The sequence below is a fragment of the Nomascus leucogenys genome, chromosome 21 (assembly GCF_006542625.1).
Source record: "Nomascus leucogenys isolate Asia chromosome 21, Asia_NLE_v1, whole genome shotgun sequence".
In the NCBI taxonomy this organism is placed as follows: domain Eukaryota; kingdom Metazoa; phylum Chordata; class Mammalia; order Primates; family Hylobatidae; genus Nomascus; species Nomascus leucogenys.
The window spans coordinates 48452748-48476553 of NC_044401.1; the positions used below are offsets into that span (position 1 = coordinate 48452748).

A 23806-nucleotide genomic window follows, 5' to 3' on the forward strand; every position below is an offset into this window, starting at 1 on the left:
CAAAGAAATAAAAAGCATTCAAATAGGAAAGAAAGAAGTCAAATTATTCTTTGCAGATAATATGATCTTATATTTACAAAAACCTAAAGATTACATACACACACGCAAACACACACACACAACTGTTGAAAGTGATAAACAAATTCAATAAAGCTGTAGGATACAAAGTCAACATGCAAAAATCAGTAGCATTTCTATATGCCAACTGTGAACAATCTGAAAAAGAAATCAAGAAAACAATCCTATTTGCAATATCTATAAATACAATAAAATACTAAGAATAAACAACCAAAGAAGTGAGAGATCTCTACAATGAAAACTATAAAACACGCAGGAAATTGAAGAGGCTACAAAAAATGAAAGATAGTCCATGTTTATGAATTGAAAAAATCAATATTGTTAAAATGTTCATACTACCCAAAGCAATCTACAGATTCAGTGCAATCCCTATAAAAATACCAATGACATTTTTCACAGAAATAGAAAAAAAAATCCTAAAATCTATATGCAACCACGAAAGATTCAGGATAGCCAAAGCCATCCTGAGCAAAAAGAAGAAAACTGTAGCAATCACATAACCTGACTTCAAATTATGCTACAGAGCTATAGTAACCAAAACAGCATGGTTCTGGCATTAAAAACAAAAACAAAAATATAGGCTGGGCACGGTGGCTCACGCTTGTAATCCCAGCACTTTGGGAGGCCGAGGCGGGTGGATCACGAGGTCAGGAGATCGAGACCACAGTGAAACCCTGTCTCTACTAAAAATACAAAAAAATTAGCCGGGCATGGTGGCGGGCACCTGTAGTCCCAGCTACTCGGAGAGGATGAGGCAGGAGAATGGCGTGAACCCAGGAGGCGGAGCTTGCAGTGAGCCGTGATCGCGCCACTGCACTCCAGCCTTGGCGACAGAGCGAGACTCCGTCTCAAAGAAACAAAACAAAACAAAACAAAAAACAAAAATATAGTCTAATGGAATAGAATAGAGAACCCAGAAACAAATCCATACATTTACAATGAACTCATTAGACAAAGGTGCCAAGAACATACACTGGTGAAAGGATAGCCTCTTCAATAAATGGTGTTAGGAACACTGGATAGCCATACAAGAGAAAATGAAACTAGACCCCTATCTCTCTCCATATACAAAAATCAAATCAAAATGGATTAAAGACTTAAATCTATGACCTCAAACTATGAAACCACTAAAAGAAAACACTGGAGAAACTCTCCATCTGGGCAAAGATTTCTTGAGTAACACCCCATAAACACAGACAACCAAAACACAAACGGACAAATGAGATTATATAAAGTTAAAAAGCCTCTGCACAACAAAGAAACAATCAACAAAGTGAAGAGACAACCCACAGAATGGGGGAAAATATTTGCAAACTATTTACCTGACAAGGGACTAATAACCAGAATATATAAGGAGCTCAAACAACTCAATAGGAAAAAATCTAACAATCCAATTTAAAAAAACAGGCAGAAGAGCTGAATAGGTGTTTCTCAAAAGAAGACATACAAATGGCAAGTAGGTATATGAAAAGGTGCTCACCATCACTGATCATCAGAGAGATGCAAATCAAAAGTACAATGAGTATCATCTCACTCCAGTTAAAATGGCTTTTATCCAAAAGACAGGCAATAAAAAATGCTGGTGACGATCTGGAGAAAAAGGAATCAGTATATCTAAGAGACATCTGTACTCCCATGTTTACTGCAGCGCTATTCACAATAGCCACAATTTAGAAGCATCCTAAGTGTCTATTAACAGGTGAATGGATAAAGAAAATAAAAAAGAATGAGATCCTGTCACTTGCAACAACATGGATATAACTGGAGGTGATGATGTTAAGTGTAATAAGCCAGGCACAGAAAGACAAATTTTGTATGTTCTCACTCATTTTTAGCCTCACTCGAGGCTAAAAATTAAAAGAATTGAACTCATGGAGATAGAGAGTACAGTAATGTTTACAAGGGTCTGGGAAATGTAGTGGGGGTGGGGAGTGGGAATGGTTGATGGGTACAAAACTATAGTTAGAATGAATAAGATCTAGTGTTTGATAGCAATAGCACAGCAGCGTGACTATAGTCAACAATAATTTATTGTACATTTTAAAATAACTAAAAGAGTATAATTGGGTTGTTTGTAACACAAATAAATTATGTACGCTTGAGACGATGAATACCTTATTTACCCTGATGTGATTATTATACATTGTATGCCTGTGTCAGAATATCTCATGTACTCCATAAATGTATGTATCTACTATGTACCCATATAATTAAAAATTTTTTAAAAACTTCCTCAATATGATACCGAATATGATATGATACAAGTTTTTTTGTTTGTTTGTTTTGGTTTTGGTTTTTGTTTTTTGTTTTTTGTTTTTTTTGTTGTTGTTGTTGTTTTGAGACGGAGTCTCCCTCTGTTGCCCAGGCTGGAGGGCAGTGGCATGATCTGGGCTCACTGCAACCTCCGCCTCCCAGGTTCAAGCGATTTTCCTGCCCCAGCCTCCCAAGTAGCTGGGATTACAGGCACCCACCACCAAGCCCGGCTAACTTTTGTATTTTTTAGTAGGGACGGGGTTTCACCATGTTTGCCAGGCTGGTCTCAAACTCCTGACCTCAGGTGATCTGCCCACCTAGGCTTCCCAAAGTGCTGGGATTACAGGCGTGAGCCACCGTGCCCAGTTTCAAGTGATACAAACTTCTTTATGGAAAACCCACAGCTAACATCATAATGGTAAGAGACTGGGTCCTTTCCACGCTGAGACCCTTCTCTCTATACAGAGAGAGCTATTTCTCTTTCTCTTCTCTTCTGCCTGTTAAACCTCTGCTCCTAAATTCCTTGTGTGTGTCCATGTCCTAAATTTTCCTGGCACGAGACAACGAATCCCAGGGTACATACCCTAGACAATGTAGCCGCTTCATATTGGGGACCTTGTCTGGGATACCAAGGCACAACATTCATCGAAACAGTGAGTATAGGAGCAGACTCCAACTCTGTCCTTTCATTTCAAGGCTCTCAGCCTCCATTTTAGAACTAAATCAAACCAAATACTGGGCCCCCTTCAGCCATTTAAAAATGATTAGCATGGCTGCCAGCCTTGCAAGACTTGGGGGACAGGCTTGCTGGGGAGAACATGGAGAATCCCCCAGTACCCATGGATTGCTGGGCATATTGGCTATGTTCGAATCAGCTTCCTTTCATGGAGGACTTAGCCGTGGCATGGGGCTGGAGGAGGTTTTGGAGCAACTGAGGATTTCTGGCTGGTCTACTCCACAGTGTTATCCAAAGGCTTTTGGACTGACCCCAGCCTCTGACCACCATGGAGTGTCGGCAACAGGATCTCCAACTTTCCTATGGTAATTTCTCCTTTCCTGTCCGCAACCACCATATCTCTTATCCTCTATACATATGACAGTTCCCCATATAAATCAGACACACCTCCTCAAACCTGACTATAAAATCCTGTGCATCCACTACCCACCGGTTCTTTCCACTCTGTAGAGAGAACTGTTTCTCTTTTTTTTTTTTTTTTTTTTGAGACACGAGGCTCGCTCTGTCGCCCAGGCTGAAGTGCAGTGGCGCCATCTCGGCTCACTGCAAGCTCTGCCTCCTGGGTTCACGCCATTCTCCTGCCTCAGCCTTCCAAGTAGCTGGGACTACAGGCGCCTGCCACCACACCTGGTTAATTTTTTGTATTTTTAGTAGAGACGGAATTTCACCGTGTTAGCCAGTATGGTCTCGATCTCCTGACCTCGTGATCCGCCCTCCTCGGTGGCATAAAGGTGGGCGTGTAGACCAGTGAATAGAATTGAGAGTCCAGAAATAAACTCTCACATATATGACCAACTGATTTCTGACAAGGGTGTCAGGACCATTCAATGAGGAAAGCAGAGTCTCTTCAACAAATGCTGGCAGAAAAATTGGATATCTGGACGTAAAAGAATGAAGTTGGAGCCTTATGTTATACAATGTATAAAAGTTAACTGAGAATGGATTTTTTAAAGCCCTAAATTTAAGAGCTTAAACTACAAAACTCTTAGATGAAAACGAAGGAGCAAATCTTTGTGACCTTGTGTCATGGCAATGGTTTCTTAACTGTGGCACCAAAGGCACATATAACAAAAGAAAAATAAATATGTTGGACTTCATCAAAATTTAAAATTTTGTGTACCAAAAGACACTGTCAAAAGAGTAAAAAGACAACTCACAGAATGGGGGAAAATATTTGCAAATCTTATATCCCATGAAGATTTAATATTTAGAATATATAAAGAACTCCCACAATTCAAAAAAAATCCAATTAAAAAATGGATGAAGGATGTGATAGACAATTTTCCAGAGAAGACACACAAATGGCTAGTAATACATGAAACGATGCTTAACATCATTAGTTATCAGGGAAATGGAAATACTAACCACAGTGAGATACTATTTCATACCCCCCAAGATGGCTATAATTTAAAAATGGAAAATAACAAGTGTTGGGGAAATTAGAACCCTTGTGCAGTGCTGGTGGGAATGTAAAATGGTGCAGCTGCTGTGAAAAATTTCTTGATTCCTCAAAAAGTTAATCATAGACTTACCATATGACCCAAAAATTCCTCTCCTATTTCAGTATTTAAAAGAATTGAAAACAGGGACTCAAAGAGATTCTTCTGTACCCATGTTCATATCACCAATATTCACAATTGCCAAAGGGTGGAAACAACCCACATGTTCATCAATGGGTGAATGACAAACAAAATGTGGCCTACACATGCAGTGGAATATTATTCATCCATAAAAAGGATGACATTCTTAGGCCAGGCGCAGTGGCTCACGCCTGTAATCCCAGCACTTTGGGAGGCCAAGGTGAGTGGATCACAAGGTCAGGAGTTTGAGACCAGCCTTGCCAGCATGGTGAAACCCCATCTCTACTAAAAATACTATGAACAACTATATGTTGGGAGGCTGAGGCAGGAGAATTGCTTGAATCTGGGGGGCAGAGGTTGCAGTGAGCTGAGATCATGTCACTGCACTCCAGCCTGGCCGACAGAGCAAGACTCTGTCTCAAAAAAAAAAGGATGAGGTTCTTTTGGCACATGTTACAATACAGATGAACATTGAAAACATTATGATAAGTGAAATAAGCCAGACACAAAAGGACATATATGTATGAACAAATATGTATGATTCTACTTATATGAAATATCTATAATAGGCAAATTCATAGAGACAGAAAGTAGAATAGAGGTTAACAGGAGATGGGAGAGGTGATGTTATTATCAATGAGTACAGATTTTGTTTTTGAGATAATAAAAAAGTTATTATGGAAATAGTGATGATGGTTTCACAACATCTTGGATGTACTTAATACCATTGAATTGTACACTTAACCACAGCTTAAAAGATTTTATGTTATGTATATTTTACCAGAAAATTATAAAAAAAAAAAAAGGTAAAATTGACTTCTCAAGAGCCAAATCCTCCAGACATCTTCCAAGCTTATAAGATTTCTGTGCAACATTTAACACCACTGACCACCAACCCTATCTGGAAACTCTCAACTCACTTAGGGTGTCAGTTAGGAATGCTTTTGACTTCAAGCAACAAAAAACAAGACACATAGTAGCTTCAGCAAGTAGGGGATTGTGTCTGATGATCCCTCGCCCTTAGCATACAGCTTTGGTTCTCATGATTCAAGGATGGCTGCTGCACTTCCAGGCTTCACTTCCACATCCCAGGCAGGAAAAATAAGGACAGAGAAAGAGCCATTGGCTAAATGCTGAAGATCCTGGGCAGCAAAGACTCTCCTCTCTAAGGGACTTTCTAGGAAATGCAACCAGTGATGCCCACTTACATCTCACTGTCCAGAACCGGGTCACATACCCCTCTCTAATGGTAAAGCAGGATGGGAGTGTGAAAAGGCTTTTACCTGAGCACACCTCTTCCCCAAATCTAAATGGAGCTCTGTCAGAAAGGAAGAAAGAAGAGTGGAGAATGAGGAGGCCGCTGGCAAAGTCTGCCCCCTGCCTTCGGGGGTGCACCTGGCACCTGATTCTGGCTTCTCCAGCTCTCTCACCACTGTTTCCTGTGGCTCACCCTTGACCATTCAGCATTTCCCCACATTCTGACTTTGACTCACTTCCTTTTTCATTCTAGGTTCTTTCCCTGAGCCCATGCACCTCCCAGCCCCTGCTTTCAGCTAACATCCCTCATCAGGGAATCCCAAACACACACATAACTTCTACCTGACCCAACACCTGAGCTATAGACACATTCGTCCATTCATCCAGAAATGTTTATGAAGTGTTTTCTATGAGCTGGACACTCCTCTAGACCTTGAGGATACAGCAGGAAGCAACAGCCCTCACAGAGGTTACCTTCAAGTGACGGAGTGGGTTTATTAACATGTAAGCAACTAAGCAGGTTATTCCAACTGGTGACACCAGAAGACTCCACAGCAGGATACTGTGACAGAGGAGAGCGGGGATGGGAGGCTACTTCCAATAGGATAACCTCAAAGAGCTCTCTAAAGAGGTAACAAGAATAGTTGGTTTCGAGCCTGGGCAATAGGGTGATACCCCGTCTCTACAATTTTTTTTTTCTTAATTAGGCGGGTGTGGTGGTATGCACCTGTGGTCTCAGCTGTTCAGGAAGCTGAGGTGGGAGCTGGCTTGAGCACAGGAGGTGGAGGCTACAGCAAGCCGTGATCATGCCACTGCACTCCAGCCTGGGTGACAGAGTAAGACCCTGTCTCAAAACACAAAACAAAACAAAATAGTTGGTGCTAGCAAGGAGTAATTTTAAAATTTCCACCTGAGGGGGCTAGATACTGTAACAAGAGCAACTGACATTTTGCAGATTCGATATGGAGAAATGTGTGGAAACCTAAGTGGCACCACCTTCCCATGTGATTCTAGAACATTTTGAAACCTACAGGGCCCGGTGCTCCAGTCAATGGCTTGGCCCCCATCCCTTGATCAGACCTCAGCATTTCTCCCCCGATAATTATTATATAATCACTCCTCACTTTCTTCAGGATTCTCTCTAGGGGAGACTTGCCCTGGCCACATTTGCAATTTAAACTTCTCCCTTACCCTAACCAGCTCTTCCCCTTCCCCACAGTTGTCCCCACAGCATTCATCACCACATAACATACACTATACATCTATTGCTTATTTGTTTATTGCCTGCCTTCCCTACCATAACGGGGTGTGTACCAAGGTAGGGATTCTTGTTTGTTCTTTTCACCGCGGAACCCCCAGGCTCCAGGCCTGTGTTGGGCACATATAAGATGCTCAGAAAATATTTGTTCAATGAGTAAATGGTCTGCTTGCTTGGAGGCTCCACCCTATCTCTTTCCCTCCTCCCTCCTGGCTACCAGAGAGACCAGTCCACTAGATCATTCCCCTGCTTAGCAACTTTCAACAATGCCCTGTGCTTTCAGAAGAGAGTGCAAATTCTCAACCCAGCACTGGGGATGGCCTGGCTCTCTGTCACTCCAGCCTCATCTCCCACTCCTTTGACACCCTGCACTGCAACCACATCACCCCATTCATAGGTCCTTGCCTATGTCTATTTTATTTTTCTCTTTCTTCCGGATCTCAGGTGCAGAAAGTTGAGTTCATCTTCCCTTCGGTTTCATGAGTCACTATCATTTTGGGTAAGTGGGAGGTCAGTGGTGAGCTTTTTTTTTTTTTTTTTTTTTTTTTTTTGAGAAGGAGTCTCGTTCTGTTACCCAGGCTGTAGTGCAGTGGCGTGATCTCAGCTCACCGCAACCTCTGCCTCCTGGGTTCAAGCAATTCTCCTGCTTCAGCCTCCAGAGTAGCTGGGATTATGGGCACTCACCACCACACCTGGCTAATGTTTTTGTATTTTTAGTAGAGATGAGGTTTTACCATGTTGGCCAGGCTGGTCTCGAACTCCTGACCTCAAGTGATCTGCCCGCCTCGGCCTCCCAAAGTGTTGGGATTACAGGCCTGAGCCACTCTGCCCGGCCAGTAAGCTCTCTTGATTTATTTTATTTTAAATATTTTCCCTCTCCATCCCTAATCTCCACTCTGATTTCATTTCCCCATGGAGGTGCCCACTCTAATGCATTTGGTCCAGGTCCTGGCTGGCTTTCTATCCCTGGTAAATAAGTGGCATTCATTTATATAAGCAAGTACATACATGCCCTTGTACTACAGATCTCATTCTGTTTGTTACCTTTTTCACCCAACACCGAGGGTGTGATGTATGTGTATGCTTTGTGTGCATGTGTGTACAATCTCTCCATTTCTCATTGCTCCCCACCAGATTGGCAATCCCTGCTGTTGTCCAAGTCCCACCCTAAGCATCCACCACATCTTATTCTCCTCCCAGTTTTAGACCTTCCACTGCCTCTAACTCCCAACAATTAAAACAGAGTTGGAATGAACATCCTCATCCTTGTGTGCTAATAGACCTGAGAACAAAGCTTACTCAGGGGTGGGGCTGCTGGCTTTTAGATTATAGGCACACTCCCTGCACCTGCTCCCACATCTTCAGCAGCATTTGGACTTATCCACTTTTCTAATTATTGGCAAGCTAATGGGCATGCTTATTATTTCAGACCTAGGCTGCCTTCTGGGGCCAAAGGGGATAGAGATGATTTTGCTGATACCTTATAGGTGGTATAAAGTCATAAAAGTAACTAACATTGATTTATGTAATGAGAACACTATTGCCTTTTTAGTTTTCTTTTAGTAAGTTTTAGTGTGCTGGAGTGTGCCTTTAATTCCTTCCTCATACTGTCATGTGTCCCATAACAACATTTTGTTCAGTAACAGACCACATATAAGACAGTGGTCTCATAAGATTATCATGGAGCATATATAAAAACCTGATTACAGAACTTGATATTGGCATTTCAGATTAAGTAGGGGAAATAATTGATATTCAATATTCAGTAAAGATGTTGGGACATTTAGTTTTCCAGATTAAAAAAATGTATATGTACTGGTATATATACCATCTAGGTTTGTAGAAGTATACTCTATGATGTTGGTGCAATGACAAAATCACTTAAAGACACATTTCTCAAAAAGTATCCCTGGCATTAAGGGACGCACGACTGTACTTGCTAGACTTACTTTTTATTAAAGATTCTTTGGAAAGGCTACTGTTGTTTTTATTGTATTTATTTTTGTGGCTTCTGACTATTTCTGGTAAGTTATAATGGTTTTCTATGTATGGGGAAATACTTCATTAAGTAAAAAAAGCAGATCAATTGAAAGAAAAATGGTAATTAAGTCATAGGTGTTCTCTAGGTAGCACGGAAATTCTGAAGATGATTTTTCATATCACCAAGGGTGGGGAAATCTGACGTAAGCCAAGGTTCATCTGGGAACAGAGGGGTCTGTCCTGATGCTCCAGGTGGCCTGGTAACCCTTACCGCACAAAATGTCCCAGGTTCAAATCCTGCTTTTTCTGAGCAAGTTACCTCTCATTCCCCTCTGTTGTAAAACAGCGATGACAACACACACAGGATTATTAAGGTAATTAAATGAGATCTTAACAAGGGACTCTAGCACTGGGAGGGGCATAACACATGGTGTCAGCACCTTGGAGTGTGAAGACATGGACTTTTTTTCTTTTCTTTTCTTTTCTTTTTTTTTTGAGACGGAGTCTCTCTCTGTCACCCAGGATGGAGTGTAGTGGCATGATCTCGGCTCACAGCAACCTCTGCCTCCCCAGATCAAGCTATTCTCCTGCCTCAGCCTCCTGAGTAGCTGGGATTACAGGTGCCCACTACGACGCCTGGCTAATTTTTCAGTTTTAGTAGAGACAGGGTTTCACCATATTGGTCAGGCTGGTCTCAAACTCCTGATCTCAGGTGATTCACCCACCTCAGCCTCCCAAAGTGCTGGGATTACAGGCGTGAGCCACCGCGCCGGGCTTTCTTTTCTTAATAGTTGCCTTCTCTCTGTGTGTCCTGGCCTTAGCAGTAGATTTTGTCTTGCTTTTTCCCCTTCATGATTATGTTTTTAATTAATTTTTGTTTTGTGTGTCATCCTTGCCCAGGGGCCATGCTGTCTCTGCCTCATTCCAATTTTAGTATATGTGCTACTGAAGAGAGCACTTGCCATACTTTTTAAATGGAAACAGTACCCCTGGGCACTCACAGGAACTGCTTTGGAGTCTAGAGACGGGAAGTTGGGTTGGGGACAGAGGTCAGGTTAGCAAGGGCAAGCCCATGCCTCCCACCATAAAGTCCTCTGCTGGGAGCAGTGTTTCCGTTTCAGCAGGCACGTCCCAACGCAATGGGTAAACCTGGCCACATCCGCTGACTCCCAGAGTCTGCCTGGGAACGTGGCCGAGCCTGGAGCTCCCATGGGCCCTGTCTGGAGCACATGGTAGTGGGGTCAGAGGTCAATCAGGGTAGCTTGGACCAATGCAGCCAGTCTGACAAGAGGGCAGGCATTGAGGTCTCTTCCAGTGAAGATCTTAACTGTCAAATTGTAGTCCTGGGTCTAGGATGTGGAATAAGCCTGGTAAAGACCCTGCAGAGCTCTGATGAGGTGGGGTGGAATTAGGAGCCATCCATTTAATCAATATGAACACAGATTTGACACTCCAGTTAAATGTTTATATTGGTTTCCTATTGCTGCCATAACAGATTTAGTGGCTTAAAACAACACAAATCGGCCGGGCGCGGTGGCTCACGCCTGTAATCCCAGCACTTTGGAAGGCCGAAGCAGGTGGATCGCGAGGTCAGGAGATCAAGACCAGCCTGGCTAACACAGCGAAACCCCGTCTCTACTAAAAATACAAAAAAATTAGCCGGGCGTGGTGGCGGGCACCTGTAGTCCCAGCTACTCGGGAGACTGAGACAGGAGAATGGCGTGAACTTGGGAGGCGGAGCTTGCAGTGAGCCGAGATCGCGCCACTGCACTTCAGCCTCAGCGACAGAGCGAGACTCCGTCTCAATAAAAAACAAAACAAAACAAAACAAAACAAAACCACACACACAAATCAATAATCTTACAGTTTTGGAGGCCAGATCCAAAATGGGTCTGACTGGGCTAAAATGAACGTGTTGTTAGGGCCACGTTCCTTTCCGGGGATTCAGGGGGAGAATCCATTTTCTCACCTTCTCCAGGCTGCCCACATGCCTGGATTCAAGTCCCCTTTCCACCTTCAAAGCCAAAAATGGCCGGTTGAGTCTTTCTTACGATGTCATTTTTCTGCTTCTGACCCTCCTGCCTCTCTCCTTTTTTTTTTTTTTTTTTTTTTTTTTTTGAGATGGAGTCTCGCTCTGTCGCCCAGGCTGGAGTGTAGAGGGGCGATTTTGGTTCACTGCAACCTCCGCCTGCTGGGTTTAAGCAATTCTCTCACCTCAGCCTCCAGAGTAGCTGGTATGATAGGCGCATGCCACCACACTCAGCTAATTTTTGTATTTTTATTAGAGACAGGGTTTTACCATATTGGCCAGGCTGGTCTCGAACTCCTGACCTCAGGTGATCCACCCACCTCAGCCTCCCAAAGTTCTGGGATGACAGGCATGAGCCACAGTGCCCAGACCCTCCTGCCTCTCTCTTATAAGGTCCCTTCATGATTACACCAGTCCCACCCTGATACTCCAGGATCATCTCCTCATCTCAAGACCCTTATCTATTTTTTTTTTTTTTTTTTTGAGACAGAGTCTCACTCTGTTGCCCAGGCTGGAGTTAAGTGGCACAATCTTGGCTCACCACAACCTCTGCCTCCCGGGTTCAAGCAATTCTCCTGCCTTAGCCTCTTGAGTAGCTGGGACTACAGGCATGGGCCACCATGCCTGGCTAATTTTTGTATTTTTAGTAGAGACGAGGTTTCACTATGTTGGTCAGGCTGGTCTCGAACTCCTGACTTTGTGATTCGCTCTTCTCGGCCTCCCAAAGTTCTGGGATCACAGGCGTGAGCCACAGTGCCCTGCCAAGACCCTTATCTTAACCACATCTGTGAAGTCCCTTTGGCCATGGAAGGTAACATATTCATTGGCTCCAGGATATGAACATCTTTGGGGGAACTATTCTGCCATGGCTGGGCTCCTCTCCTGAGGTCCCATCATAGCCCAGGCCTGCATGCCCCAGATTTCAGTCCAGTGGCAAAAGGTACACTTTTGTATTGCTTGCCCTGGGAAATATGCCGGGGTTGGCTGTGACTAGGCCAACTTGCGTTGTTAGGTTCACTAACAATCCAGTCACTGCGGCCAGCAGGATGGACCATGCTGCTTGGTTAGTACTGAGTCTCAGGCTCATTCCTGGAACTGAGATTGGGGTCAGCCCCCTAGAGACCTGGAAGAAAGGAGGGGAGAACTTTCCAAGGAGAATTGAGGAGCTCTTACAAAAGAAGAGGGAGTAGGTGCTGACCACTACCGACCACAATGATCTTGTGAAACACTGTGATGCCCATTTTGCAGGTGGAAGAGATGGTGAAGTCACACTGCCAGCATGAGGTACAGCCACGATTTGAACCCGCGTGGAGGAGTTCTTGCCAATATATCAGGCTTCCTTGACCCCCGGCTAAATGTGGCATTGGCAGATCTGATTAATGCTGGAATGTTATGTAGCTCAGCTGACCTGGGTGGCAGCCTCCTTAGAGGTTGGCATGGGACCTACTGAGGAAGGCACATGGTTAACACAATTACTGGCGAGGTAGATACCCTCAGAGAAAAGGGAAATTTCCATTTCACTCCTGAAAGACTCTTTAAAGCCAAAACTCAAATCAAAGAGCAAAGTATAATAACTTCCTCTGGGCAAATTTATAATTAATCCTGGATTAATTGGCCTTAATGAAGTTGAATTAATTACTAGCTGTTTGTAAAGAACTTTGAACTACCTTAGTACAAAATGGCATTAAAGAAACAGAAAGGAACCAGCATCGCATTAACATGAAGAACAAATCCCAAATAATCACAGTTCTGCAGGCTGTTTCCCGTCACTAATTTTCCCAGGCACTGTGTCCAGCCTGTGGAACTGTAGGTGGCCCACGGAGTCTGTTGCAGAGGAGGATGTCTTCATGGGCTAGAGGTTTGGGGGTGAGTGCATTCAAGAAGCAGTTGTGGGGCTTTGCGTGTGCCAGGCCCAGGGCTATCAAACATATGCAAGGTGAGGCCCTTGCTCTCCAGGCATCCTCAGCTACCAGGAAGGGGAAGAGCTCTGGAGCACCTGCCTGGTCTAAAGCAAACTTGGCTTAGTGGGAGGGATGGTAGGACAGAGTCAAAGTACACTATAGGAGGCGTGAAGCAACCTGCGTTTTGCTGGGAATAGCTCTCCATTTCCTGTAGGGGATCCCTTGGTCCCTCCTTCCCCCCATTCTTGGGGTGGGCTTATGACCCCCCACCTGGCTAGGCAGAGCACTGGATTTCTCTCTTGGTGCAGGGGCACATGACTTCATCAGGGCCAAGGAGACTTGATTTGGGGACTTTATGGAGCTGCTGACAGCCACTTTGTCATTGTGAGGGGGGAGCCTGTCTGGGAATGGAGACAACTCAGAGGAAGGAGGAACGGACAGAAAGAGACAAAGTCAGTGTCCTCATGTTGTCATCTGAGCCCCTGGATGAAGCAAGCTCTTCCCCCAGACTTTTTAGCTAGGTTTATTTATTTAAATTCACAAACACGGATATAGCACTTATTAGTATACCAGGAATTGCTCTAAGTGCTATAGACATACCAATTCATATAATCATCATTACCCTGTGAGTTAGGAAGTATTATGCCCCATTTGACAAATGAAGAAACTGAGGCACAAAGCAGTTTTGTAATGTGCCCAAGGCTCCACAATTTCCAGCTGGTGGGAGCAGGACTGGACACAAGCAGTGTCTGTGCTTTTCACTGCACCATGGGCCAGCATGTTCCCTTTTTTGCTTAATTCAGTTTCACTGTGTTTCTGTCACTTGTCCTCAAAAAGCATGACTGTGCAGAACATGACATGGAGGTAGCCAATCCAGCCCCTGGAGGTCCGAGGAAGCTTCCAGAGGGCGTGCCAGCCCAAGGAAGTAGCCCACAGGCGAGTGTTGGGGTGGGGTGGATGGGCACGGTGTGTGTGCAGGATTGCACAGGTTCAGGGTCACCAGGCACAGGGAGAGAAACAGAGAGGAGCATGGCGGGGTGGGCTGGGGCGGGGTGAGGAGTCAGTCTATCCACAGGGACAGTGATAAAGCATTTGTAACTCTTCCCTTGGGGACGACAAACTAAGGAATCTTAGTCCCACTGGTGCCTCTAGGACATTTTTTTAAATTTTAAAAAATTTACTTATTGAATAGGTAATACTTTCACATGATTTAAAATTCAAAAAATGCCAATGTATTTCAAGTAAAATGTCTTCCTGTCTTCCCTCCAGCCAACCTGTTTCCCTCCCTGGAGATAACATTTATTGAGCACCACTTATATGCACTGTGCTAAACCCAGGTGGAGACAGATAATGAGGAATGAACATAATAAGGAAATAAACCATACACGTATGTTCAAAGGTGATATGCACAAAGGAAAAACTGGAGCAGGATAAGGGGGATCAGGAGTAGGGAGGGGGCTGTACTTTTAGAGAGGCTGTCCAGGGCAGGGCTTATGCAAGACGTGGCAGTTGAACTTGGAGGAGGTGAGGGGTGAGCCGTTTAGGGGTTTGGGAGAAAAATGCTCTGGTCTATGCTTGGGGGCTTTGAGTAACAGCAAGGGGGCCAGTGTGGCTGGAGCCAGAAGAAAACAGGAGATGAGTTCAGGAAGGTAGCATGGTGTGTGTATGTGTGCGTGTGTGTGTCTCTGTGCATGTGCGTGCGTCTGTGTGTGTGCGTATGCATGTGTGCGTGTGTGTCTCTGTGCTTATGCATGGCCCCATTTGCCTGCTGCTGTGAGCACGTGTGTGTGCATGCATCTGTGTGTGTGTCTCTGTGCGTGTGCACGGGTGTGTGCATGTGCGTCTGTGTGTCTCTATGTGTGTGCATGGCCCCATTTGCCTGCCGCTGTGTGCATGTGTGTGTGTGCATGCGTGTATGCATGTGTGTCTCATGCGTGTGCACGTGTGTGCGCGTGCATCTGTGTGTGCATGCACGTGTGTCTCTGTGCATGTGCATGGCCCCATCTGCCTGCCGCTGTGTGCACGTGTGTGTACGTACATCTGTGTGTCTCTGTGCATGTGAACGTGTGTCCGTGTGTCTGTGTGTGCATGCATCTGTGTGTGCACGCACATGTGTGCATGTTTGTGTCTCTGTGAGCGTGCATGGCCCCATTTGCCTGCCGCTGTGCTGCTGTAAGGACTGTGGCTCTTCCTCCAAGTGAGATGAGGAGACAAAGTCTCACTCCAGCTTCTGTAAGCAGAACAGGCTATAGGAGAACAAGAGCAGATGCAGGGAGTCCTAGTAAAAGAACAGCTTCAGTAAATTAAAACCATGATGAGATCCCACAACACACCTATTGGAAAGGCCAACATTATAATTATTATTGAGACAAGGTTTTGCTCCATTGCCCAGGCTGGGGTGCAGTGGCACAATCATGGCTCACTGCAGCCTTGACCTCCTGGGGTCAAGGGATCCATGCACCTCAGCCTCTCGAGTAGCTGAGACCACAGGCATGTGCCACCAAACCTGGCTAATTTTTGTGTTTTTTGTAGAGATGGAGCCCTACTATGTTTCCCAGGCTGGTCTCCAACTCCTGGGCTCAAATGATCTTCCCACCTTGGCCTCCCAAAGTGCTGAGATTACAGGCATGAGCCACCACATCCTGCAAGAAAAGCTAAAATTAAAAACAAAACAAAACAGCCTAGGTAACATAATGAGACTCCATCTTTACAAAAAATTTTAAAAATTGGCTAGGCTACCCAGGAGGCTGAGGCGGGAGGATGGTTTGAGCCCGGGAGTTCGAAATTGCAGTGAGCTATGATTATGCCACTGCACTCCAGCCTGGATGACAGAGTGAGACCCCATCTCTAAAACAAAAACAAAAACAAGACAGTCAACAATACCAAATACAATTGATGATGCTGAGCAATTGAAACTCTCATACATTGCTGCGGGAATATAAAATGATACGGCCACTCTGGAAAACAGTTTAGCAGTTTCTTATAAAGTTAAAACCCACTTGCCATATGACCCAACAATCTCACTTTTGGTATTTACCCGAGTGAAACTTATGTTGACATAAAACCTATACATAAGTGTTTAGAGCAGCTTTATAATAGCCAAAACCTGGAAACAACCCAAATGCCCTTCAACAGGTGACTGGGCAACCAAATGATGATCCATCCATACGATGGAATACTACACAGTGATAAAAAGGACCACACACTGCAGTTATACACAACAACATGGATAAATCTCAAATGCATTATGCTAAGTGAAAGAAGCTGGACCCCAACGGTTACCTACTGTATGCTTCCACTTATATAATGTTCTGGAAAAGGCAAAGCTTATAGAGACAGAGAACATAGATAAGTAGCTGCCAGAGGTTAAACGTGTAGGAGGGGTTGATCACAAAGGGCTTTTTTTTTTTTTGAGGGTTATGAGTCTGTTTTGTATCTTGATTGTGATGGTGATTACCTGATATTATGCATCGGCCAAAGCTCATAGAGCCGTACACCAACAAGGGTGAATTTTACTGTTGCAGTAATCTAGGTAGGAGATGATGGCTTAGATCAAGTGCTGATGGTAGAGATGTTCAGAGGGGGTTGGATTCTAAGGGTAAAACCAACAGAATTTTTTAATGAATTGGATGTGGCATATGAAAGAGAGGAGTCAAGAACTGAGCTAGTTTGCTGCTTAAAAAACTGGGAGGATGCAGTTCTCATTCACTGTGATGGGAGTGGAGTGGAGGGTAAAACCAGAAATTCTGACCTTGACATGTAAGTTTGAGATGCTATTACACATTCAGGTTGTGTATGTGAGCCTGCAATTAGGAGGGGGAGGCTCCTAGCTGCAGGCTCACACACAGAACCTGAATTTGGGAGTCAATGGCTTATAACACCAAGAGACATAGACATCACCAGGGAGTAAATATATAGAGAGAAAATTGTAGGGCTGAGCCCTGGGACCTTCTTGTGTCTGCTGTTATCCATCTCTTATGTATCCTTGTAGGGCTATTCTATACTTGTACAAGCACATATATATATATATACAGACAGAGAGAGTGCATTTTTCATAAATGCAAACATGCTACACACACTAGTGTGCACCCTATTTTTTCAGTTACCAATATATCTTAGAGATTGTTCCCAAGTAGTATACAAACAGCTTCTTTGTTCTTTTCAAAGTCTGCATCGTATTCCACAGTATAGACAGACCATGATCTCTCTTTTTCTATTTAGTTTTTCATTATAGAAAACTTTGAACATGTCAAAAATGTAGACAGAATAATGAACCCCCAAGACCCATTACCCAACAATGATCAACGCAGGGCCAGTCTAGACCGCCACACACTGCTCTTCTTTTAAATTATGATTTTTGGTAGCTTTGTGTCTGATATAATTTCTTTTCTTTTCTTTCTTTCTCTTTTTTTCTTTCTTTCCTTCCTTCCTTCCTTTTTCTTTTCTTTTCTTTCTTTCTTTCTTTCTCAGGGCCAGTCTACACTGCCACACACTCCTCTTCTTTTAAATTATGATTTTTGGTAGCTTCGTGTCTGATATAATTTTTTTTCTTTTCTTTTCCTTCCTTCCTTCCTTCCTTCCTTCCTTCCTTCCTTCCTTCCTTCCTTCCTTTCTTTCTCGTAGCTTTGTGTCTGATATAATTTCTTTTCTCTCTCTTTCTTTTTTTTTTGACAGAGCAAGTCTCTTGCCCAGGCTGGAGTGCAGTGGTGCGATCTCGGCTCACTGCAACCTCTGCGTCCCGGGTTCAAGTGATTCTCATGCCTCAGCCTCCCAAGTAGTTGGGATTACAGGCATGCACCACCATGCCTGGCTAATTTTTGTATTTTTAGTAGAGACGGGGTTTTGCCATGTTGGCCAGGCTGGTCCCGAACTTCTGGCCTCAAGTGATCTGCCCACCTTCGCCTCTCAAAGTGCTAGGGTTACAGGCGTAAGCCACTATGTCTGGCCTTTGTCTTGATGTAATTTCAAACTTACCATAATTATTCTTTTTAAGGACATTTACTTTGTTTATAATATTTAGCTACTACATACAATATAGAAAAGAAATACTTGGTACTAGAACATGCCTTTTCATGAAGACTACTTTCCTTGGGGCCCAAAAGAACAAGAGGCTGGGGCCTGAAACACATCCAGAGCAACTGTCTGGAGGAAGGAGTGAGTCTCAATGGTTTCTCTCAATGGGAGTCTGTTTCTGAGACCCTTGGGCCAGCCACGCAACCAGAGCCCACACAAGGAGGGAGACTTGGGTGATGTTGCAACACCAATCTCAGCATTGGTGAGATCCTGTTTTCTGGGGAAGTCTGGCTTTGGCCTCTGGCCAGCTTTCCAGAGCTTCTGCCTTTGATGCTTCAGAAGGCCACACCACCAGGCTAAAACCATATTTTAAAAGACATTTTCAGGATATGCTTAGCACGCAGCTTCTCTTCAGCTCCATCTTGCCACGTGCCACATGGCTCAGGTTGCTGCTGTCTCTGAGCCTACTGTTTTCTCTGTGCAGCATGTTCTTTCATCAATTTCCCTCGGTTCTGCGCAGCCTGGCCCTTCTCCTGCATCTTTGTCAGCTCAAATGCCTCTCCCTTAATGAGCATCCTCCTCCCTTGCACCAGTAACTCTCAGCTATGCTGCCTTATTTCTCCCAAAGCACTTCATCATTATTTGCCTTATTCATCCACAGTTGTATCCCTCCAAAATATCACGTCTGCCACACAGCAAGTGTTCAATCAATATTTGTTAGAATATTTGTTAGAAGATTTGTGTTAGTCAGGATTCTCTAGAGGGACAGAACTAATGGAATATATATGGAACATATATATATATCTCCTAAGCCCAGGCTACAGACTCTCAGGATGAGAATTTCTGAGTCAGAGATAATGTTGTCCTCTTCCATCTTGGAATATATATACATACATACATTGGAATGTATATACATATATATACATATATACACACATATATATGTATATATATTCCATTATATATATGTATATATATTCCATTATATATATGTGTATATATTCCATTACATATATGTATATTCCATTGTATGGTATATCCATATGTATATATGTATGTTCCATATGTATATATGTATGTTCCATATATATATATATATTCCACAGAACTAATAGAATATATATATGTATATATATATTAGTTCTGTCCCTCTAGAGAATCCCATATATATATATATATATATATGTGGGAGTTTATTAAATATTAACTCACATGATCACAAGGCCCCACAATAGGCTGTCCGTCTGCAGGCTGAGGAGCAAGGAGAGCCAGTCTGGGTTCCAAAACTGAAGAACTTGGAGTCTGATGTTTGAGGGCAGGAAGCATCCAGCACAGGAGAAAGATGAAGGCTGGGAGGCTAGGTCAGTCTCTCTTTTCATATTTTCCTGCTTGCTTATATTCTAGCTGCGATGGCAGCTGATTAGACTGTGCCCACCCAGATTAAGGGTGGGTCTTAATCTGGCCTTTCCCAGGCCACTGACTCAAATGTTGATCGCTTTTGGCAACCCTTCACAGACACACCCAGGATCAATACTTTGTATCCTTCAATCCAGTCAAGTTGACACTCAGTATTAACCATCACAAGACTGAATAAATGAAAAAATGAAGGTCTATAGCTAGAAATTTAGAGATCATCCCAGCGTCCTCCTTCTCCCCCATTGCACATCCAATTAGTCACAAAATCTTGTCCTGAAAAATCTTTATGAGACTCTAGCCCCTTACCTGAAGCTCCTGGGACCAGGTGTTTCTCAGAATTCAGAATTTTTCAGATTTCTGTGAGGCAATACAGAGGATAAACTATATACCACATGACTCCCTCAGTGGAGTATAGGCAGCACATTGCAGTCGAACATCTGCAGTGAAATATGTGCATGCTTGTGAAAAGCAGTTACACAGCTACAGCTAGCCTCCTCTCAGTTTTCAGGCCATGGTCTGCTGCCAAAAAGTTCCAGAAAACTTGCTGTTTTCAGAGCTTTTTAGATTTTAGAAATACTATGGATAAGAGATTGTAGGACAGAAACTTTTTTTTTTTTAGTTTAGAGGATTGTTTCATTCTCTCCCAATATTTTATTATGAAAATGTTCAAAAGTATAGCAATGTTTAAATAATTTTACATGGATCACCCACGTATCCATCACATGGATTCTGCCAATAACATTTGTTTATCATGCATATGTCCATCGAGCCATCCCTCTAGCTACCCATCAGTTCATTTAGGTTTTTGGATGCATTTTAAAGTAAGGTGCAGAATCAGTACACTCCCCTGAACACTCTAGTACATGTACTGTCAACTAGAGTTCAATATTTGTTTATAGTTTTTTCTTTTGATATAAAATTTCCATACGGTAAAGTGCATACATCTTAAGTGTATATTCTCTAAACCCAAACCTCTGTCAAGATATAGACCATACCCATATCCCAGGAAATGCCTTTAAGCCCTTTTCCAGTCAACTGCCACTAATCCCTTACCCCTCAGAAGTACCCTCTAGTCTTGTTCAGATTAGTTTTGCCCTGGGACAGTAACTTGGAAGTGTCCTCTTCAATTCCATTCTTATCACTTCCCTTCCCTGCCATGTTCAGTGCCCCCATCCCACGCCGTCATACCCCTTCCGACCTTTGCTAGGCAGCTCCCTCTGCTTCTGCACTTTATTCCAGTTTAGATCAGGTGTCACTACCTTTAAGAAGTGTCTTGACCACACGCCCCATGCCCACAGCTCATTCTCACTCAAAAGCTGCACTTCTCTGCCTTGTAAATACCAGATTATTATATTGACTGTCCCCCTCCCATTTTCACATTCGACTGTGGGCATCTCGAGGGTAGAAACTGCATCTCCCCACGCTTAGCATTGTCCCAAGTTTCAATCAATAGTTCAGAGGTCAATGCATAAAGTTCACTGTTGAGTCTGTAAGGCCAATACAACATTAAAGTGTTAAAACACAAACTTTCTTTCTTTCTTTCTTCTGAGATGGAGTTTTGCTCGTCACCCAGGCTGGAGTGCAGTGGCGCATTCTTGGTTCACTGCAACCTCCGCCCCCTGAGTTCAAGCCATGTTCCTGCCTCAGCCTCTCGAGTAGCTGGGATTACAGGTGCCTGCCACCACCCCAGGCTAATTTTTGTATTTTTAGTAGAGACAGAGTTTCACCATGTTGGCCAGGATGGTCTCGAACTCCTGACCTCAAGTGATCTGCCTGCCTCAGCCTCCCAAAGTGCTGGGATTACAGGCATGAACCACCGTGCCCAGCCAAACCTTTTTCCTTTTCGTTACCATTTCAGGATTCTGTTTAAAACAGAGGTAAGAAATGAGATTTATTTGAAGCCAGGCCCTGTACAAAATCTTTTGTTAGTTGAAATGTTTCTCAGAGGTACATAAAGCCTCTAAAGCTCTTATTACCTATTTACTAACCCTCCCGTTTAAATATGTTTACTGCTTTTACTACTAGATTTTTTTAATGGAAGACATATTTTTACTGTTTCCTATTTGCAAGATGGGAAAATGGAAACAAAGTTTCTGTTCTCGTAAGGACACTAATTCCATCACAAGGGCCCACTCTATAATCTCATCTAACCTCCCAAAGGTCCCATCTCCAAATACCATCACACTGGGGGTCAGGGTGTCAACATATGAATTTGAGAGGGACACAATTCAGTCTACGACATGGACTCTGTTCCTAGTGCAGAGTGGTGGAACGAAGGAGGCAGTTACTGCAAGCATGAATACATCAGCACATGGTCTGGCTCATCACAGAGGGCAAAGGTAAGATCCCGTGAACTTTGTGCTCCACAGCCACAGTGTTAAAGAAACACTCTCTTCTCTAGAAAAATGGAAGGATGAGGCAATGTTGGGCTAGCATTCCTGCCTGGTATCATTGGCTGAGGCTGAGCAGTGGCTTCCCTCTTTGCACAGGAAAAGGGCTCTCCAGTTCTCCCAGGTCCCCACGACTCCCTGTCATGTTAGACTCTGTTACTTCTCTTCTTTGATTTACCCACCACCTGGCCAGAGCAGACACTTAGGTTTGTTACCTTTGGTTGATGACTGTGGCTGACAACCTTTTTTGTGGTTCTAGACACTTTAGAATCTAGTGAGAGTTGTGGACCCTGTCTCTAGCAAGAGCACATCACAACATATTGTGCATTCAATTTAGAGGTTTGTGGCCTCTCCTAAGCCCAGGCTACAGACTCTCAGGGTGAGAATTTCTGAGTCAGAGATAATGTTGTCCTCTTCCATCTTCAAACAATCTTTTCCCATGGTTGGCTCCTTCTCAACACTGGAGTTTCAACTCAAAGCAACTCCTAGATGTCTTCCCTGACCCATAGTTAGGTAGCTGTCCATCCTCCCACTCCCGCTCCTTTTTATCTCAGCTTTTATTTTCCCTAGGAGACTTCTCGTTCTCTGAAATGGTCTGGTTCAGGCTGTATTGTTTGACTTAGCCCTCACCCCCTAGAATGTAATGTTAGCGGGCTCTGTAGCCCAGCGGTACCCACCAGGCACTTGGTAAGAGCTTGCTGAAATGCATGAATGATTGGAAGTGTGTCCGGAGTTGGTTTCTTCCAGTGGGTTCCTAATCTTGCTGACTTCAAGAATGGAGCAGCAGACCTCTGCCCTGAGTGTTAAAGCTCTTAAAGATGGCACAGACCCAAAGAGTGACCAGCAGCAAGATTTATTGTGAAGAGCAAAATGCTTCCACAGTGTGGAAGGACACCCCAGACGGTTGCCGCTGCTGGCAGGGGTGGCCAGCTTTTATTCCCTTATTTGGAGCCCCCCACACCCCACCCCGCGCATGTTCCGTTTTTGTCCTATCAGAGCGCCCTTTTTTCAATCCTCCTTGCAATTGGCTTCTTTTAGGATCCTGCTGATTGGTGCATTTTACAGGGTGCTGATTGGTGCATGTTACAGAGCACTGATTGGTGCGTTTTACAGAGCGCTGATTGGTGCATTTTACAATCCTCTTGCTAGCTACAGAAAAGTTCTCCAAGTCCCCACTCACCCAGGAAGTGCAAATGGCTTCACTTCTCAGAAGGATCCCTCGATCTCGGGCTCCTAGAGGCTTCAGGCAGGAGGAGCCACGTGAGAGAGAAACCCTGCCTGCGGTGACCTCCCGTTCCTAGACCACCCACCCGGAGCACAGCGCTCGGCTGTGCCCGTGAGCCTCGGGAGGGCGGAAGCTTCGGGGCCGGAACGGGTGTGCACGGCGCGCCGGTTACGGGGGGGCAACTTAACGGGCCGGACCGCGGCGACTACCGAGGGAGGTGAGGGGCGGGCCGGGCGGGTGTCCGAGGCGGCGGCGGCGGCGGCGGCGGCGGCGGCGGCGGCATGGCAGGGCGACGGGTGAACGTGAACGTGGGCGTGCTGGGCCACATCGACAGCGGCAAGACGGCGCTGGCGCGGGCGCTAAGCACCACAGCCTCCACCGCCGCCTTTGACAAGCAGCCGCAGAGCCGCGAGCGCGGCATCACGCTCGATCTGGGCTTCTCGTGCTTCTCGGTGCCGCTGCCCGCGCGCCTGCGGTCGTCTTTGCCCGAGTTCCAGGCAGCGCCCGAGGCCGAGCCCGAGCCCGGCGAGCCACTGCTTCAGGTTACGCTGGTCGACTGCCCCGGGCACGCCTCCCTCATCCGGACCATCATCGGCGGTGAGCGCGGGCCGGGGCGGGAGCCGGGCTCAGGGACGCGGGCGCAGCGGCCGGGCCCCGTGTCCGAATTCGCTCGAGCCTATGCCGGGACGG

At 44.7% G+C, this 23806-nt stretch overlaps 1 protein-coding gene and 1 non-coding gene across 3 annotated transcripts in view; one reads left to right on the forward strand and one right to left on the reverse strand.

The window, feature by feature from the left end:
- Positions 1–9997: 9997 nt before the first annotated feature.
- Positions 9998–10100, reverse strand: LOC115832256. Its single transcript, XR_004027682.1, has one exon. It is a non-coding gene; the product is annotated as a U6 spliceosomal RNA (small nuclear RNA).
- Positions 10101–23322: 13222 nt separating this feature from the next.
- The window catches only part of EEFSEC (eukaryotic elongation factor, selenocysteine-tRNA specific), a 256248-nt gene continuing 255764 nt past the window's right edge, over positions 23323–23806 (forward strand). For both annotated transcript variants that reach the window (XM_003279891.2, XM_030802172.1), the window contains exon 1: positions 23323–23713. In XM_003279891.2, the coding sequence (XP_003279939.1) occupies positions 23398–23713 (316 nt within the window). In that variant the 5' untranslated portion in view covers positions 23323–23397. The remainder of the gene's footprint in view (positions 23714–23806) is intronic.